We start from the raw sequence: 20,730 nt of genomic DNA on the forward strand, positions 1-20,730 counted from the left end.
GGGTTTGAAGCCTATGGTTAGTATACTGTGACTATAGGCAGGCTGGAAACAACTTTCTGTTGAGGCTTGAAGCTCAAGTTAGGCACTAAGGGCTGATGAGAGGGTCCTGGGGTCTTACAGGCAGTTGTACAAAGCCCCCCCCCCCACTCCCATATAGGAGCCCGAGGACCTAAGACTAATAAATGCACACAAAACTCCATGGTATAAAATAAGCTCACAGCTGCAAACGTAAATGTTTATTGCTGTGCTTTAAACTTGAGCATACATAGACATATCTGAGAATCGTGTAGAAACTGACACTTATTTAGGGGGTTGGGGCAGAGAGTACATTTCTAATAAGCTCAGTGATGATGATGCTGTTGCCCTGTGAAACTGCTGGCTTGTATCACCCAGCTTTCCCCACCATGCATATCAAGAGTAGATGGAGACGGCACAAGGATATAGCTGTCCATTAGCCTCAGGACTCAGTGAGATGCGGATATCGGTTGCTGGATGGGCACGCTTGTAGGGTAGGGAGGAAAGTTGCAGCCTACACAATCTCCCGGCCAGCTCTTCTGGTTATTAGCCATCAAGGTCGGAAGGCTTTTAGCTCAGCAATTCCTCCCCACCCCCTTCCCTCCCAGCGCCTATCTCCCTGAGTGCATCTCGGGGCCGGGCCAGCAGACCAGCTCATTAAGTGACCACTGGGCTCTCGGTACGGTGCCAGCTAGCCAGAGAGGCGCTGGCCGAGGACAAGGCCCCTCCTGGGGCCTCTGTCCCTCTTCCCACCTTTTCTCGCGGACCGCGGTGGGGCCTGCAGCAGTGTCACTCTGCAGCAGCCCCTGGCACTTGGCGTGCACTTCTGGGCGCTGTCCATGGTTGCCGCATCTTTCAGCGCACCGCGTCAGGAGGCCACCGCGGGGCCCTGCGATTGGCCGAGGAGCCCCTCGCCACCCCCACCGCCAGCCCCGCGTCAGGCCCCCCAGGCGCGTGCCAGCAGGCCTGTGGCGTCCCTGGGCTCCCGGGCGGCACACCCACTTTCCTTATTAGGACAGAGTCGGGGCTGGAGCCGCTGCGGGGCGTGGGCTGGGCCAGCAGTCCTGAAGAAGCCAGAAGGGCTCAGTCCCCGCCAGCCCGCCGAGGGAGCGGCTGGTCCCTGAGCCCCAAGGAGCGACCACTTTCTGGAGATTCTGCTCCTCCCTGCGGCTCTCATCTTTCTTGGAGCTTTCCATCCGGACCACTGGTCCCAGTCCCTAGCAGAGACATGGAAGAATTTTTGCAACGCGCCAAATCTAAACTGGTAAGTTGAAGCTTCAGGGGTGCCTGTGTCCGCGCGTGGGTGTGTGCTGCTGGAGGTGGGGAGGAAAGGGTGTGCAGAGGAGGGTGAGGAGGAAAACAACTTTGCAGCTTAGTTGACGGTGTGTGCAGGCTGTGCCAGCAAAGAATCTCTGCAACTCTCTAGTATCAGCGATCTTCTCCCCACAGCCAGGCAAGGTGCAGAGGTGAAGTGCTGAGGCCTGTCTGAACTGGTGTGACTTATGCGCCACACAGTCCCTTCCCTTCCGCCTGGCTTCACTCCGGAGAGTTTGCTCCCAAAGGACAGTGAGTGAATGAGGGTGCTCCTCCTCCAGAGAAAAAGAATCCAGCCTTCCTTCCTTCCATAGATGCAAAAGACCTGTAGGCGTGAAAAAGAAAACCAAACACAAACAAAAAAGCAAAGCCCTGGAACAGTACTTTGGCTGAGAGTGGTAAAACCCTTGTGAGGGCCAAGGCTCTGCCTGCCTCAGCGCAGGACTTAGGGGCATCCAGGGGATCCTGACTCTGTTCTCTGCTCCCTTCCACACCCTGGAGCAGAGGCAGAAGGGGATAGCCCCAGCCTCTGAGGCTGATGGGGCTCCGCACACTGGTCTGGTATGTTTTACTGTCTGAAAATGTAAACAGTAAAACTGTGATTTCACTGCGTGTCTGCAGTTACCACCCATTCTGAACGTCGGGGCACTTTTCTCTAGCACGGCGATAATAATCGTAATGGAAATGCTTCAGTCTCGGCACTTAAGAAAGAAGAGCCAGGCCCATTTAGAAGCTGTGTCTTTTATGAAGACCTGAAGTACCTTTATGGGTCTGGCATAAGAGAAAATGCATAGTCTATGGTGCCTATAACCTTTAAACCTTCACAGAAGCCAGGCCTAAAGTCTCTTGAGGTGATGCCACCACCACAAGGCAGCATGTCCTCTATTTATCGTACCCAGCGAAGGGCAGGGAGGGCCTTCACTCAGGGTTAGAGCTGGAAGTGAAGCCAGACAGGATCAACTGCAGATATCTTTTCTTTCTTTCCCTCCTCCTCCTCCTCTTCCTCCTCCTCCTCCTTCTTTTTTTAAAAGAGATCATTAAAGTTGATGAATGCTGATACTTTGTTCTTTATCTTTAGCCCTTGCCCACCCCCAGCCTATCTATCATTGAGTGTTTGGGAGAATTTGTTTCAGAACTGAGAAAGTTTCTGATCACTTCTGTGGTTGTTGACTCCTTAGAAGTTTTACAAAAAAACAGTGTGTGGGGGTGGGGTGGGGTGGGGTGGGGTTGGGAATCAATTTACTGCAGAAACTCAAAATAACTGCCTTGCATCTTTGCTGGAATAAGCACCCGCTGTTCTTCCCATAGGAATGGGAGAAGGGTGCTGGAAATGTAAAGTTAATCTTGGCAGCTTGTGGTATGGGCCTGTGTGTGTAAGAGGATAATGATGAAGGATAAACCCAGAGTTCGGGACTGCGGCTGTGGTCCATCACATGTATGTTCTCAGTTTCTAGCAGTAATGCTCAGATTGTGGGGTCCGCTGGGCGTCTCATTTCTGAGCAGCAAAGCTGGGATGGAAATTCCCTCTTTGAGAATCATCAGCTGAAAGTGATGTATAATTTATTTACTGAGTCCCTCCATCAGACCAGCAATTGTTCTCCATCATTTAAAAAAAAATGACTGGAAAAAGGAGGTTGTTTGAAATTGGTTGTTACCAGTTTCCTGCATTAGCCAGAGGAACAATTATAGCTAAATTAGTCTTTTCTTAGAATAGGCTTCTGGCTAGAAATCACAATTAATCTTTCTCTCTCAGCTACCACAATGTGTCTGGTCAGTTTTGGTCATCACACATTTCTCCTAATAAATATTTTCAGTAATAAAATTCATGCTTATTATATAATATGCAAGAAGAGAGAATACTTTAGCTGGTGTTTTCCTTGGGAAGATAAATCATGTCTGTAATCATACCATTTGTATGTGAGAAGTTTATTAAGGAAGTAAATGTCTTAATAAAGACTGTTCTGATTTTTGTGCTTAATTTTTGCTAGGACCATAATTAGAACAGAATTGTGGATAAACTGTTTTCTGTTCAAAGTTAATATAAATTGATCTACATGATACTTAAAACTGACTGATTGCTAGATTTTCCTCTTGTTTTTGTTATTTATTTTGATGTGTTGTAGGTGTGATGCATAACTTTGAATGGTTTAGAATAGTTGAGGTTCCTCCCAAGGTCTGGACATGGGCTGGCTATCCAGGAGACAATGATTTGACTCCAAAGTGAAATTTCTGTGAGCCATGGTTATATTTACCAAGAACCAAAACTTTGGAGTTCTTAGCCTGGTCAGGCCTATAATCCCAGAAACTAGGAAGGTTGAGCCAGGAGGATCACAAGTACAAGGAATCCCTACAGAATGAGTCCAAGGCAGCCTGAAAAACTTAGATCTGATCTCAAAAGAGAAAGAAAGCACATGAGAGGCCTAGGTTCCCTCCTCGTCCAATAAATAAAACGAGCAAACAAGCAAATAGTGTTGGAGAGATTTGCCTGCTTTTCCCTACGATGAATACTTGTTTTTCATCCATTGTTGAGAGGAGAGTATTTTCTTTCTAGGCTAGGCCCTGGATTAAACTAAAAGGAACCGAGTCAACAGTATAACCGACAGCAGGAAACAAGCCAGGGGTATCAGCAGCCAGAGAGTGCTGAGTGCTGCCCTTCGCTGGACGTGCCTCCCAGTCCTCCGTGAAAATGCAGCAATGCCTCTGGCCTGGGAACCCACTGCTGGTTATGAAATGGGAGTGAGAAGACATTTTCCTCCTCTCAGCCAGTGTCCCCAGGCTCTTCCTCCACCTGCCAGTTCAGAGTTGAAGCGGAGGCAGCCTGAAAATCTTGCAATTCAGACCAGGCCTCTGTTCAGTTAACCACTCGTATGGCAGTGGCTTGGCCTTTCTTAGATACACTCACTATTCCTTTGTAAGAGAGACTGAAGAAGAAAGGTAAGGAAGAAGGCTTCCTGCCTATGATTTGGGAAATGTTCTCCAACTTTACAGAATGTCCCTCGGAAAAGTGTTCAGGTCAAGGATCAATTCATGGAAGTAAGCTCCAAGTTCCCATGAACTTTTGGAGAAAATTATAACTGAAGGATAAGCTAGGGGTGGACAGAAAGCCATGAAGTGTGGCCGGCAAGAAGCCAGGGTCCCCATGCCCGGGAAGCTAGATGCTGAGCCTTTTACCCCCATGTACCACCAGCTGGTGCAAGTCAGGCAGCTGCTGATGAGTGGGGACCACTGCCACCCACACACCGGGACATGTAGGTCGTGAGTCAGCCTTGGAGGGGTCACCTGCTGCTGCTGGAAAAATGGGACACATCAACGTCCCAGGAATGCCGTTTGTAAAGAGAAAGTGAAGAGTCATGACTGCAGTCCAGGGAACACATCTGCCACTCAGCAGTGACAGCCGAGGCACGTGTGTCTGAAGTTTGACTCTGTCGATACACAGATTTCTATAGGAGAAAAAGGCAGGGTGAACTGAATGTCAGTGTATACTCCGGGATGAGAATTCTCAGTCTAAACTCTTCATGAACAGCTGCATTGGAGAGAAGCTCTGTGGTGTAACCGTTTCAGTGGGAAATTGAAGCAACATAGTTATCCTCATTTCTTACACTGGAAGAAAATGATGTTTACAAAATGGATTTAAATTCTTTATTACATTTGTGTGTGTGTGTGTGTGTGTGTGTGTGTGTGTGTGTGTAGGTCAAAGGTCAGTTTTCAAGAGTTGGTCTTCTCCTTTCACTATGTGGGTCCCGGGGATCAAACTTGGGTTTGTCACCCTATACCCGTTGAGTCATCTCTCAGAACCTTGAAAAGGAATTTTTAAAAGCACTTGGGGAAGGACTGCAGTGGTAAGGAACAGCAATGATGGAGAAGCTGCAGAGCTGACTGGATTCGGATCCAGGGCCACAGGATCGACTCCCACCGCACTATAAGCCAGGCAGGTACTCTGGAGTCGCTGCCCTGCTCTGATTTTTTGAGACAGGGACTCTTGTAGTTCAGGCTAACCTTGAGCTTTTGATTCTCTGCTTTCCAATATCTGGGATTACAGTCACGCTCTACCTTGCCTGGCTTGAGTCAGTGCATTTTCCCCAGAGCATTTGTAAACAGGAAACTCGGGCCTCCAAAGCACTTCTCTGAGTAAGTACAGTGTCATTTGCTTGCTTGTGGGCTGATGAGAAATGAGCCCTTGGCTAGGTCTAGAGTCAGCTGGATTTCTCACTGTGGGATCCGCCAGACTAGCAGCTGAGAACTGCTTTAGCCTCAGGACCTTTGGAAAAGAACTCGCCCAGAGCTTTTCCAGGTAACCGGATGTCAGAGTCTAGTGGTCTGTCTAAAGAAAAGAGGTGTCCATTGTCATTCACACAGCAGCTCAGGTCCTGGGGGTCATGTGATCAATGGGCAAGGTGCTTTGCAGTCTGTGGTTTGGGGGATGTTTATGTCACCTAAATAAAAAGCTGACAAGTTTGGTGTAGCACTGTTTATCTGAGTGGATATTGGGGTTATTTTGACTTTGGTGTATAAATCTGGAGCACTCTTGCAAGCCATGGTATCTTAGTGAAGGAAGCTTTTGCTTTCTTGGCATTTCTCCCCCCACCTCTAGTGTTCCATCTGAACAGAAAAGAATGGGAATGGGATAGTGGAGACGGATGGAAGCTGTAAAAGAGGAGAGAACAGATTGGGAAAGAATGTAGTGTGGCTTTGGTCATTGAGTCTTCTTGGCCCCTGGGCTTACTGGAGACTCATAGACTTTGTGGTCTTTTGGAGAAAAGTGGGAAGGGGCTAGGCTGGTGTGGGGCTAGGGGGTGGCACTCACACAGACTTTGACGTGAATAGCACCTCTGGGTTTGTGCAGTACACAATCTGCACTGTGATGTGGCTCTCCTCTATCATAGCTACCCAAATAGCCCATTCATGACTTTGCCCTGAAAAAATCAGGCCTATATAGACTGAATTAGGAAAACTTAGGTAGTTTCTAAACTGGAGATACATAATGGTATTTACTTTGTGTGTTTGTCGTAAAATCAAAGTGAGATACCATGGCTCTCAGCACAGAGCTCAAAGCAATGACTCCTCTCTCCACTCTTCCCAAGCTGCTCCTCTTCTGTAAGACACTATGGTAACCAGTGATGTTGTCAGTCATCCAGTTTATCCATCTGGAAACATCCTCTCCTTCATCCTGGACTGCGGTGGCCACCGCACTGGTGTTCTACAAACTGCTCTCATGCAGCTTGCTGCAAAGGAGCCGTGAAAGTGTCTGGCACTCAAAGCTGAAAGCATCTTCCACCACCATCCCCCTAAAACCCTGAGAATTGCTTTAGCCTCAGGACCAGTTTCTCCATCTTAAAACCTTGTGGTTACTTTCCACGGCTCTTAGGAATATGGATGACATTCTTAGCACGCCACTGCTGTTACCCTCTTCTGCCTTCTTCTCCTTTGCCTCTGGCTTAAATAGCAGCTGCCATTTCTTCACATGAGGTGAAGAAAGGAAATCCCCCTTGCCTACTGCTCTCACTCCTTGACTATAAACCAGATTAAAAAAAAAAAGGCTTTCAGGTCTCTTATCTCAGTTGTCACTATATTGGGCAAGTTTGATTAATGCCAGTGTGCTAAGAATAGGCAGTGGGACCTCCATATGCTTTTACTAACCATTATATCTCTGGAACCTGGCATGGTGCTTGATGCTCTATATGATTTTAGAATGAATGAAGCCGCAAATCAAGAGTCCTGGTCAAGGCATGTTAGATTGTAGTGGCCCAATAAAAATGAATAGCTGGATGGTCAAAGTTACATCCTTGCAGGCCTAAATCTGGAGCAGAACTGGGAACAATCTGCAGAATGCCAAGTTCATCGGCAAGAAGGTGAGGGGCTTTAAGGTCAAGGAGTGCTCCACAATGCTTTTCACACAGTAATCCGAAATGTCCTTACAATGCCAGGAGGCTAGCCACTATCCCTGGGTGCTTGGGATACGTAAATGTTGACAGAACCAAAGCGTGGGGACGGAAAGGCAGACAGGAAAATAAAGCAAATCTCTGTCCAACCACACCTGGTAGATGAACGAACAAAGGAGTTGTTACTTCCTGACTTCCTTAGTGTGACTTGGAGAGTAAAAGTTGGATGGCCCCAATCCCAGTGGCCGGACCAAGCTGGTCCAGCGTGTTCTCTGCACCTGTGCTATTACTAACACCATGAAAGAAACTGACTGGGAAGACTTTCAGCATCCCTCAGAATAAGAGTAATGGTACCAGATTTTTTAAGGGGTGGGGGGTCCAGACTTAACCACTGCACACCTCATACACTGAGCAAACTCATGCAAAGTTCTGAACCAGAAGCCTTGTTTAGCCAGTGGGACTGTTGCAGGGCATAACATTGGTCCTCCACTTCATGTAACTCTCAGGATGTGTGACCTGAATTTCCCAGCTACGCAGATGACCTTATAATGAAAGTCTCTACATCTTTATATTCATGTGCAAAGTTTGAATATTTTTATGTTTTTGACAATTCATGTTTCGAAGCGAGGCATATTGACGTTTAGTTTCCTAGGCTTACTATTTTAGAAGTAAAAATTTCTTTCTTAGTTTTTCTTTTGTCACTCTTTTTAGAATGAGAGGTATCTTTATTATGATTTGGTTTTTTCTTTTGACTCTTGGCAAGAATATGTAAACATACTTTCCAAAATGTATCCAATCTTGGATGTATTTTAGCAACAACTTATGTCTAGCTAGGGTTTACTTGTTCACTTTTGAGAACTAGATTTTTTAGTAAGAGAGAATATCTTGCAGAACCCTCCAAACTGTAGCTGAAGTAGATGTAGACATACTCCAAAGCTTGTGTTCTTATCCTTGGCGGCTGCTGACCTCCTTAAGAGCAGCAATGGGCACAAATTTGTGCATCTGAGACCTTGAACTGGCAAGTGTGAGGCGGCCATGGAGGAAGCCACTTGCTCTGAATAAGAACTTAGATTTTCCTGGATCATGAGTTCTGGGTTCGGAAGAACCTCAGACAGTCTTCTGTTCCACATTCATTTCTTGGCCCTAAATGTAGTGCAGCCTTGTGGCTGTATGTGAGTTCTGCAGCCAGATGCCTGATGGCAGATCCTGACTCTGCCATTGCCAGTTAGTAGCCACACAATCTTGGGTGCATTGCCTTCCTGAGTCTTGGTTATCCTGTCTGGAAAGTGAAAACAAGAAGAAAATCCCCTTTCTAAACCTGCAGCAGGTGGGCACATGTCAAAATGAGACTGTGGTCTCCATCCATGGTACTAGAAAGGTGACAAGGGCCACTAGTGGACAAGAGAGCCAAGCAACCCTGTTCACTGTCACAGAATTGGGAACAATTCTTAGCTCTCTTTATTTCAACCAGAGTTTGTTGAATATCTGTCTTACCTCTAAGAGACCTGTTTTGTTTAACCCTGTATTGGCCTTTAGACAGGGAAGTTTATGTCTCTGTGCTGTCTGTACTACATTAAAAGCATTGGACAACTGATCAATCAACCAATGCTACTGAGAATTTTTTATGAGAAAAATATGGCACCAGACTTTTGAATAAGCTGTTGATCTTCACTGTGTGCCCAAAGGAAAAGAAGTAACCAGTGGGCTATTTGGAGGATAGAGTATGTGACTAGTTTTCAGTATAACTAGAAATAGTGTAGGTGTAGACAAACTTTTCTTTCCCACCCGCCAGTTCTTAAATAATCAACATGGAGACTTAATATGAATTATAAATGATTAGCTGATAGCTCAGGCTTGTTACTAGCTGACTCTTACAACTTAAATAAACCAATTTATATTAATCTACATTCATCTTGTACCTCCTATTTCCTCTTTGTGTCTCACTGATAACTCTTCTGACTCTGCCCTTCTTCCCAGTACCCTTAGTCTGGTTTTCCCACCTAACCTTATCCTGTCCAGCTATTGTCCAGTCAGCTTCTTTATTAAACCAATCACAGCATAATTTACACAGTGCACAGAAGGATTATTCCACAGCTTGTAGGTATTTGGTGAAGTTTTAATGACAAAAATATATTGTGAGAGGTTTAAATGGAAAACAATACTTAGGTGCCACAGTCATGAGCACATTGTTTGGTTAGGCAGATTCCCTCATGGATAGGGCTGTCCTGGTGGAGCTGGTGGCTGGGGTTACTTTGGGGTTACTTTGACCCATTGTAAGGTGGTGTGAACTTCAGTGGACACAGCTGTGAAGGAGACCTGGGGTGCTGTTGCCGCTGCTGTCCTGTACCCATCCTGCCATCACTGTCTAGCAGGCTAGTGAGGCAGCACCCCAGCGGACTGATGGCATGCTCAGCACGTCCAGTGAAGCAGAGGTGGGAGAAAACCAAAGAGGGAATCGGAAGGAAAGTAAGAGCAAAGAGAGGGACAGAGAGATCTGGGGTGGGGTGTGGGGACGTCTGCACAGTGGTGCAGCTCAGAAGGAAACCCGAAACTCAGCTCGGCATGACTCAAGGGCAACATTTCCTCTCTCTAAGCTCATTTTCCCGGCAGCCTTTGCCAGCCCAAAACCAGCCTAGGCAGCTTCCTCCAGGCAGCTGAAATTGATTATTGAAAATGCACCGGCACTGTCTCCGTTTAATTTCCTGTTGCTGTGATAAAGTACACGGAGACAAAAGCAACTTAAGAGAGAAAGGGTTTTTTTTTGGCTTGCAATTCCAGGTTACAGTCCATCACTGTGTGGAAGTCAAGGTGACCGGGACTTGCTGCAGTCAGTCACGTGACATTCACAGTCAGGGGCAGAGAGCGATGAGTTCATGCATTCCAGTGCTCAGCTCCAGTTCCCCTCTCTTAGAAAGTTCAGGTTCCCTTGCCCAGGAAATGGCACCCCCACGGTGGGTGGGTCTTTCCACTCCAATTAATATCATCAAGATAATCACACATATACTTGCACACAAGCCAACCTGACCTAGACAATTCCCCATCGAGGCTCTTTTCTTCGGTAATTCTACATTCTGTCAAGTTGAAAACTCAAACTAACCATCACACCCACTATTAAATTTTTCACAGGAGAATCCCGAAAGTTCTATTCTCTATTTGCGAGATGACACCTCAAGATTGCTCAGGGCAATACCAGGCTTTAGTGAAGGCAAACAAGAGTCAGCTACCATGCCTTGCACTAACACTTTAGTAAGCACTTTGCACAATACTCATGTATTTGCTTTTCCCAAGAGTAGGTGATAGAAGTCGCTGATGGAGGAACAGCACAAACAAAAGCAAGTCAAACAGGACCTTAAAGAAGCAGGCCGGGGCCTCCAGTGTGTGCTGTTGCATTTGGTGTGAGGTAGATAGTGCTGAAGATGGGCCCAGCTTGTGGAAGACAAGTCATCATTGATGTCAACTACATACGTACAGTATTATAGTAACGACCCTGAATAACCAAGGGGAAAGATCTATAAACTTAGTGTCATACTTAAAAGGAAAGATGTGGTGTACAAGAAGCAAGCAATTTCAGTTAAAGAAAAAACAACAGCTCATTAAGAGGACTAAATTAGAAAAAAGTAGAAACGGTTGCATAGAGGGTGAATGTCTATTGTCTGGTGAGGCCTCTGGAAAAGGAGCCCATGCCCTTCGGTCAAACAGGGGTGTGAAATATGTTTATCACAAGTGATCATGAGTCAGCACAGAGGATGATGAAGCTGGAAATATGAGCTGTGGGGAGGTATGAATCCTTGGCATGTCTGAGAAGTGAGTACTCACCCCAACTCCCACCCTGAACCAGTAATTCATTTAGTGTTGGAATCCAGGAGAATATAGCAGAGTCCATGGGTATGAAAAGGCCTCCATGCAAAGAATGTTTGGCAGACCCATGCAGGCTGTCAAGTATCTGAAAGGGTTTTATGAAGAAGCCCTGTTTAGGAATCCTTTTTTTCCCCCATAGTTGTAAAATCAGGACCCACTTTCCTCCTTTAAAGGAAGCCCATTCATTTCAGAAGGCCCAGACTTTTTTTTCATAAAAAAAGATGATCTCATAAATCAATGAATGACTTTCCACATAGAGAAATGTTCCTGTTGGGCTTCCTGCCTCTTCTCCATGAAGGGAAAAGAGACAGAAGCTCTTCCAAACTGCACACCCTACACCTTCTTCAGGCATATTTTCACAGAACCGGTCATCTGGCCAGACCAGCACCTGGCTCTCAGAACACAAAATCGGCAGATGGTCAGTTCAGCTCAGCTGCTTGTAGCCCATGGGTGTGTCCAAGAGGACAAAACACATGTCTGGCTGCTCCCAGGAAGGCAGCTGGCCTGGGCTCCTCTCTTCAGGGGCAAAGGGACAAGTTACTCAGTGAATACCAGCACCCACATAAAACACCAGGTGTAGTCACATGCCTGACAGTAACCCAGTACTGTCGGGGGTGGAGACAGGAGGATCTCTGGGGACTGCTGGCTGCCAACCTAGCTGCAGTTTGGTGGAGAGACCCTGTTTCAAGGGAATAAGGTGGAGAGTGATAGAGCAGGGCACCCGATCTCCTCCCCTGGCCTCTGCACATGTACAGCACACGCATATCTGAACACATGCAGGTGCATACACCTCCCTCTCTCTCTCATATAGAAATAAATAAGATGGTGCATAAAGCAAAGACATTGCTGTGGTTCTATAATTGACTGTGCTGGCCTCTTGGTTGATACCCCTGGATGGTGGCCTGAAATGCCATTACTCTTGGAAAAGTCCAGAACATAAACTCCTTGTGGTAGAGGCAGATCAAAATATCATCCCAGCACTGGCTTTTAAAACATTTTGAAAGATTTATTATCCTTCCAAACCATTAGGTCTGTTTAAGCCTGATGAGGGAAAGTGTACCTCTTATTTTTATGGAATTATCTCATTAAAAAACATGCCTCTCATTTCATTCAATTATCTCATTAAAAAAGCACGACATTCCTATCCCTTCCTATAAAGAAGGGCTTCCTATGCTGGCATTTATATAGATTATTTTGATGGGCCTCATAAACACTGACCCATATGTTCCCATTTTCCTCTTCATTGGATTTGCACTCTCAGATGAATGGATATTCCCTGGTTATGCCCTGGCCTGGTGGCCACTTGACAGAGGGGTGTAGACCCAGCTGTGAGAATCCCACTGGTCGATCTTGTGTTTGTGATTTGTGCTACAGAACTGTTAACAGCTCTGGAGTCACAGACTTGATGTTTACAATGGTCACAGCTTTAGCATCTGTAGAAACATTCTTGGATTATATTGCACTCTTATCTCTTAGTAAAATAATAACCATGAAGCAAATCTGGAAAAGAGGAAATATAAAACTCTTGTTTTTTTAAATACATGTAGAAAAATTAAGAGCTAAAAGTAAAAACTTAGCCTGTTCATTGAGCTGATAATGGGTAATGTTTTGAGAAGTGGATTTGCTGGTTTTCTGTGCTCAAGACAAAATAAAATGTTCCCACATGTTGGCACCTTGACTTTTATTATTTTAACAACATTATTTACTAAGTATTTTCCCGTATTATCACACAGTATTCAGAACCAATATCTTCTTCTGAGGAGGGAAACCACAGAGATAGCTTTTGATACGTGCTTTTCTTGTGAACACCTTACAGAATGAATAGAAATGCCTCGCAGGCCTCGGCCAGCTCGTGAACGGCACTCCCTCGCTGCTCTTGGCTCCTTGCAACGTCTTACCCCATTCACTTCTGAGAACCTTTCTCTCCAACACTTAACTGACACTTTTAATGGATGGATTCCACTGTTTTTCCACTGCGGAAGCTCTTTATTTTTTAACCTATATACAATTAATTTGGAGATACATATCTTTCTACATTTCAATAGCTCTAAAATTGAGATGCTTTTTTTTTTTTTTTTTTTCGAGACAGGGTTTCTCTGTGTAGCTTTGCGCCTTTCCTGGAACTCGCTTTGTAGCCCAGGCTGGCCTTGAACTCACAGAGATCCGCCTGCCTCTGCCTCCCCAGTGCTGGGATTAAAGGCGTGCGCCACCACCGCCCGGCCCAAGAGATGCTTTTTATGTATTTATTTTCTGTTCCTCCTTCCCAACAGGTCTACTCCTGCTTCCATGTCTGGTGTGTGTGTGTGTGTGTGTGTGTGTGTGTGTGTGTGTGTGTGTGTGTGTGTGTGTATTTGACCACTGAATTTAAATAAGGCTGCATGGGTGGGACATTATTTACTGGGACAAATTTTCATTGGTTATACCACTGAAGAAAGTGACATCCCTTTCCCTAGTCACTCTTAAATGTCTAAGGTCCCTTAAGAGGGATAGGGCCTTAGGAGTTCTTCCCTCCTTATATAGGGGACATGAGCATCTATGGCATTTGGGAGCCTCAGGGTTCTGAAATCAATACCCTTAAAACCTTGAAGGATAGCTGTTGTTAGTAATTCAGAACATAGTATTGCACTTCATAATTGCCATTAATATTTGTATCATGTATGAGAATGAGATCAGAGAGACGAAGTACAGCCTTGGTCAAGGGCACATGACCAGTTAATTTAGTGAGAGAGCTGGGTGAGGGCTGTCTTTTCTGATTTCCCAGCATCTGTGGGTCCAGAAAGTTGGTTCATTCTTTCAAAAGATGGTTTGAAGGTAGTTTGGATTCTTCTGCATAAAAGAGAATGATTGGGCAGGAGACTGGAGAGATGGCTCCATGGTTAAGAGCACTTACTGCTCTTGCAGAGGACTGGGTTCAGTTTCTAGTATCTACCTGGTGGTTTACAACCAAACGTAAGTCCAGTGCCAGGGGATCCGGTGCCCTCTTCTGACCTCCGCAGGTACCAGGTATGCACATGGTTCACATACATACATGCAGGCAAAACGTTTAGACATATAACATAAAATAAACAAATCTAAAATGCCTTTTTTGGAAGAATGATGGAGTGAAAAGACAGGGTACTTTTCCAGGAGGAGGCCAGGTGACAGGGAAGTCCTCACGTAGGAACAAGCTCAGTGAACTCTGGAGCTTTGTGTGATGGACCCTGATGTGCAAAGTGTAAGATTAATGAATGTGTCGTCGGTAGAAACATGCTGAGCACCACGGGCTCTGGAGACCAAATGTCACCTGGAATGGGAAGGGATGCCTGAGAGACAGGGTCTCTGGAGAACTTGTGGGATCATCTGATGCACCTGTCATGGGGCAACCTGGGTGTCAGTTCCGTTGATTCAACTGAGAGTTCTACGTGGGGAAGTTTAATTGCCGATAATCCAAGCTCTTTCCCTGCTGCAGAGAAGGTGTGATCTTGTCAGATTTCCCCTTCCTTTCTCTCTCTAACTCTCTTTTTTTTTCTGTTCTAACTCTTCTTCCCAATAATTCCTTTATTAATAAAATAGGGAATAGTTTTAGTTTAATGTCATTTTAGTTTATCTTTCAGAATTTGTTCTAAGAAATACAATTGTGCTGGGCAGTGGTATGGTGCTCGCCTATGATCCCAGCACTCAGGAGGCAGAGGCAGGTAAATCTCTGAGTTCGAGGCCAACCTGGTCTGCAAAGTGAGTTCCGGGACAACCAGGGCTACACAGAGAAACCCTGGGAAACAAAAACAAAAACAAACAAACAAACAAACACATCATTTGTTACAGCTTGTGTTGGTTAGTGTTTTTTTTTTTCTTTTGTTTGTTTGTTTTTCTGTTTGACACAAGATTAGGGTCATCTGGAAATAAGGAGCCTCAAGTGAGAAAATGCCCTCATCAAACTGGCCTGTAGGCAAGTCTGTGGGGTCATTTTCTTGATTAATGATTGATGTGAGGGGGACCAGGCCACAGTGGACAGTGCCACCCCTGGACGGGTGGTCCTGGGAGGTATAAGAAAGGTAAACTGAACGTGAGCCTGGGGAGCAAGCCAGTGACTGCAGCTTTTCTCCATAGTCTTTGCTCAGTCCCTGTCTCTAGGTTCCTGCGTTGAGTCCCTGCCTCAGTGAAGGAATGTGGTCAGGATGTGTGAGGCAAACAAACTCCTTCCACAAGTTGCTTTTGCAATAGAAAGTTAACTAGCGCACAGTTACAGTACGCCAGAGGAAGGTCACAGGGCAAGTTCAAGGTGTGCACACAAGACGATGCATTAGGCATCCAGGCCCATGCATAGAGTGCTTGGGTTGCCTCTCTGTCGGTCTCTCTGTTTCTGCATCTCTCTGTGTCCCCACTTTCTTCCCATACTCCCAGACACCAGAGGCTTTAGCTCGGGGCCTTAGACATGTCAAACACATCCTCTCATCCCATCTTTCTTAAGACTTGATCAATCCACTCTGGTGGAAGACAGGAAGCATGAGCTGTAACTGAAAGAAACTTCAGGGAAGTCGGGTTCAGGATTACTCTGGGCTTCATGTTTTGTATGGGTGAAAATTTTAGGCTTATTGTTGTCTTTCAACCCCCTAAATCCTGGCTTTTCTCCTGGAGATTCTATTGTCTACTAAGATGGTTTGTACATAGACTGTAACTCCAGATGCCATGTTGAGATGGTTTCGTGTATTCCAAGGCAACTTACTTGACATGATACTTTCTTCCAACTTCTTTCTCCCAGTGTTGGCTGGGAGGAGAAACCAGACTCTGAGAGACTGTGTTGTGTAGGTGCTGAATCATGCACATAAATATTGGCATGCTATGGGGCAGATGGTTATGGAAGTAAATTAGTGTGTGCTGTATGTCAAAACTCCTAGCTATCCAACTCTTTTCTAAATACATTTTGGCTTTTTTTAAACACAAAGCATAAATCATTGAGGGCCAGACAGGATCAATCAAATTAAATTCATGTCTTGCCTGCCCAGAATCTTGCCAGAGTGCTCCGAAATGTCCTTCTCCCAGGCCTGCCATTCCTCCACTCTGGTGAGCACTTGATTGTGACCACAATTCTAGAACAGGCATTATTAGTCCTACTCTAGAGAGGGGAAAACTGAGGCTGAGAGATGTGAGTGTAGCATACTCTCTGCACAGGACTAGCAAACGCTGTTAACTTTTAGAACACTATGCCAAGACTCTTAGCTTGTATTTCCGTTCATCACAACACAGGGATACCATACTCTTCTTCTGGGAAGAGAGGTGTGCTGGCAACACCATTGAAATGCCTTTATGTGTAGGAGCCTCCTGGATCTTGGAGGACACAGTGACTGGAGTGAATAGATTGCGGGCCTGGGCTCCCATGCTTCTAACATGGTCTCAGGAGACACTAATGCTCTCCAGCCCCAGGTTACCATGTGAGTAGAGGAGTTCCGGATCATAGACTGGCCAGGAAGCAGGAGCCACCACTCACATCCCCTTTAAAGGCTAATTAGAGCTGGAAGTCTGCACAGCCAGGAGGCAGCAGCCAAGGGGAAACAGAGCAGTGGCTGGAAGGTGAGGTCTTGCTGCAGGCACACTGCCTCTGAGAAGCCCGAGGCTCTCCGGAGCTACCAGAATGGGAAAGGAAGCCAAAGGGCTAATCTGCAGCTACCCCAGTTCCGGTAAGAGCATAAATGGTCTGGGAGGATAACCACTCAGCCATCGGTTCTATTTACCAACAAGGTAAGCCCTGCACTAATTTGTGTTCTTATATGAGTTAAACTTCGTTCATGTCCCTTATTTTTGCTGACACAAAACACAAGGATTTGAGGCTTCACAGGGCCTGGCTGCAGGAAAGGACCATAAATCTACCAGGGGGCTTTCTGGAGAGAGGAGAGAGGGTGGAAGGGCCTGGCAGCCTCCTTAGAAATGCAAGTCCCTTGGCTGGATTCTTAGCTATTTCAGGAGCGCAGTGCAGTCCGGCTGCTCTCGAGCTCTTGCTTTTGGTGGTGTCTTAGTGAAACTGTGTTAGTTCTTAAAACTGTTGACTGTCTCTCTCCCTACCATTTGCTCTCTACCTGATTTGCTCTCTACTATGCTTCTCTGCACGGCTGTTTGCGCTCGGTTTCCCTGTCCCACCCGCCCTTCTCTCGGGGGTGCAGGTTCCCTTAGGTCCTGCTGTTACTTAAGGGGTTCCTTTATAATTCATGCCCTTCCTTCTTTGTGGATGGCTTTTACTACATTCCCTACAGGCCCTTGGAGCCTTTCTCTTCCTTTTCCCTTAACACAGAAATCTGTTTCCCCAGACGGTGAGGGCCCAGAGTGGCTTGTGTCTCCTTTAGTTGGAACATGATCAGCAGACATTTTGGACTTTTCCAGTATCACTTAAGTACTGTTCCACATTTGTTGTACGGGATTGTGTTGTGGCAACAGAACCCGGGTGTCTGGTGGTTTTCAGCACAAAGATGAGTGCTCTCTTCTGGCCATTCCTTACTCAAGATCCTCTCAGGAGAGTGGCAAGCGCCTTCCTTCTGTGTCCTGGGTACAGGCTAAAGGAGGAACAGCCACCTGGGATCAAACCCAGGGCTTTGTACGTGCTAGATGCCAGCAAGCATTCAACCACTGGAGTATGTCCCCAGCACAGTGAATGATTCTGAAGGCTTCTGCTCAGAATCAGAACCAGTCACTTCTGAAGGAGGTGAGAATATCGGGGAAAAGTTAGAGGACATGGAAACGGAAAGGAATTTTTGTCCTGGAGTCTGGTTGAAGTCTCTGGCCAGCTGAGAGTCAATAATTTTAAAATACTAACATAATTTGCATGACTACCTTTCTGGTGCTATTTTTTTTTTAGAATATTTCAAATAAGAACGTTAAAATAGCAATGAACTATACTTAGGGCCCAAGTGACTGCCTCTGAGAATGGCCTTTTTCTGTTTCCAGATGGAAACCTGTAATTTTTTTGGACGGCTTCACAAACAAGACCATAACTTTCATTTACAGTACAAATGTGTCTTAATGATTTGTGCAATGTTGTAGAATATTATTTTAAGATGTGTTACATTTGTTTATGCTGTGGAACATTTGCTTAATGATGCAAAGATGTGTCGCATTCTTTTATGTTGCATTTGTTTAACTCTGTGAAGCTGTGTTACTTTGCCTGTCTAAAACACCTGATGGTCTAATAAAGAGCAGAACAGCCAATAGAGAGGCAAGAGAAAGAATAGGTGGGGCTGGCAGGTAGAGAGAATAAACAGAAGGAGGAATCTGGGAGAAAAAGAAGAAAACAGGAGAACAAGGAGAGGAGAATGCTAGAAGCCGGCCACCTAGTCACCCAGCCACCCAGCCAGCCATGGAGTAAGAGTCAAAGTGAGATTACAGAAGTAAGAAAAGGAAAAATCCCAGAGGTAGATGGGATAATTTAAGTTAAGGAAAGCTGGCAGGAAACAAGCAAAGCTAAGGCTGGGCATTTACAGTTAAGAATAAACCACCGTGTGTGATTTATTTGGGAGCTGAGTGGTGGGCTCCCCAAAAGAGTAAAAACAACCAACAGCAGTGTGACCCTTGGGACCCATGGATTTACCTTACCAGCTAAAATCATATACAGTGCAACCCAAGACCCATTCTTTGACCTCATTTGCTGGAAAGAAGGAGAAATAAATTTCTTCAGCAATGCTTTGAGATGTAACTCCAGCCACGCAAACCACACATAGAGAGATTGCAAAAACACTTCAGCACAGTTCTCCTGAGAAGTCACAATCATACCTGCATGCATGCTATCCTTTACTTAAGTGCTCCCTCTCTCTAATGCCTGTGCTTACATCTCTCACTCTCTCCCTACTAGTTCCTATTCTGCTTCATATTGACTTGTCCTGCATTTTTTTCTTTCCTGTGGTGATGGCAAGAATCCTGGCTTCAGCCGAGTTGGGTGGGGGGTGGTCTTTGAAAAGAATTCAGGCTTCTACAAGTGGCAATGTGAAGCTGTGTCTCAGAACTACACCCCACTGCCATTGCCACTGCTACTGCACTTGAACTTCATTAGCCAAAGCAAACCCCGTGGCCATGCTGAAAAGCACTGGGGTGAGATTTACACTCTACTCCTAAAGAGAGTGAGTACTGCAAGGTGTATGCATGGAACAAGGATACATTACTTCACCTTTGCAGTGCTGTGGGATGTTCTCTGTGCTGTGAATGTATTGCTCTGATTTGTTAATAAATAAAGTGCTGATTGGGCAGTAGCCAGGCAGGAAGTATAGGCGGGACAAAGAGAGAGGAGAATTCTGGGAACAAGAAGGCTGAGTCAGGAGACGCTGCCAGCCGCCGCCGCCGCCGCCACCACCACCACCACGACAAGTAACATGTAAAGATAGTGGTAAGCCACGAGCCACGTGGCAAGGTATAGGTTAATAGAAATGGGTTAATTTAAGATATAAGAACTAGATAGCAAGAAGCCTGCAGCGGCCATACAGTTTATAAGTAATATAAGCTTCTGAGTGATTACTTTATAAGTGGGCTGCGGGACTGTGGGGGCTTTGTGGGACCCGGAGAGAAACTCTCCAGCTACATTGCAGCAAGGAAAGTTAGTAAGTAGGGATGATTTTGCTGTCTGCTACATTTTTCACAGCTAGAAGGCATCTTGTCCTGGGTGGGGTGGGGGTGGGAGGCACTGGAGAGAACCACCTTAGATTGCATTAATGGTCATTTCAGTGGGTAGCTTGTCACAAAATAAAAACACTGTTTAAAAAACATGAGCTTGCCCAGGTGGTGCTGGCACACATCTTTAATCCCAGCCCTCAGGAGGCAGAGGCAGACAGATCTCTGAGTTTGAGGCCAGCCTGGTCTACAAGGTGAGTTCAAGGACAGCCAAGGCTACACAGAGAAACCCAGTCTTGAAAAACCAACAAAACAAAACCCAACCAACCAACCAACAAAACCATGAGCTTGTTGGGCCATTGTCTGTGCTATGAATCACCTCTCTCCGGTTAATGGCTGGGAAGAGGTCATTTTCACAGCCACCTTAAGGATGACTTCAGGCTGAGTCTGCGCACCAAGTTAGAGGTTTAAAGAGGCTTCCTTTAGATCATCAGGGAAGCATTTATGAAACAAGAACTCCTAGGGAAACCCTCCAGATTCTCGGTGTCTTAGCTGCTTCCTATGTGAGATGGTACTTACAATAGAGTGCTCTTTGTAGGGCTTTTAAGATTAACTTTGTATATGTAAAATTGTCAGATATGTGCTTGATACATAACAAAAATACATGGGTGTGTGCTTTGATGTTCATAGTGACTTCTGCTACTATTGTATCTGAACTTTTGAAAAACATATTGAAGACTTCCAAGTCACCAAGTTTAGAGTCAATAGATAATCAGGCTTATACTCCTGAGTTCAATGTTTATTAGTAAAATAAAATTAACATAGAGCAGAGATGTGAATTATTGGCCTCTTGACGAAATCAGTCACGATTTCTCTCACAGACATGGAGCTCTCCAGGCTGTGTTTGCCCACTTCCAGTTACTGTATGGAAAGTCCTTTAAACATTTTTGCACACAATACCCTGGCTTATTAGCTGATTATAGTACCTATGGGCTACATGAGCAGGGACATTTCTAAGGATAGTGGCATGTTGCTGGGAAATTCCAAACCAGGGTGTGGCTTCTGTCTGGAAGCCAGTAGTCCAGCCCTTGGGGGCAGGTCT

General features: G+C 45.6%; 1 protein-coding gene across 13 annotated transcripts in view; it reads left to right on the forward strand.

The window, feature by feature from the left end:
* Nucleotides 1–676: 676 nt before the first annotated feature.
* Prune2 (prune homolog 2 with BCH domain) overlaps nt 677–20,730 on the forward strand; it is a 262,886-nt gene continuing 242,832 nt past the window's right edge. For all 13 annotated transcript variants that reach the window (XM_042261488.2, XM_076560838.1, XM_076560832.1 and 10 more), the window contains exon 1: nt 677–1,279. In XM_042261488.2, coding sequence (XP_042117422.1) covers nt 1,244–1,279 — 36 coding nt within the window. In that variant the 5' untranslated portion in view covers nt 677–1,243. The remainder of the gene's footprint in view (nt 1,280–20,730) is intronic.

The sequence above is a fragment of the Peromyscus maniculatus genome, chromosome 1, assembly GCF_049852395.1.
Source record: "Peromyscus maniculatus bairdii isolate BWxNUB_F1_BW_parent chromosome 1, HU_Pman_BW_mat_3.1, whole genome shotgun sequence".
Lineage (NCBI taxonomy): Eukaryota > Metazoa > Chordata > Mammalia > Rodentia > Cricetidae > Peromyscus > Peromyscus maniculatus.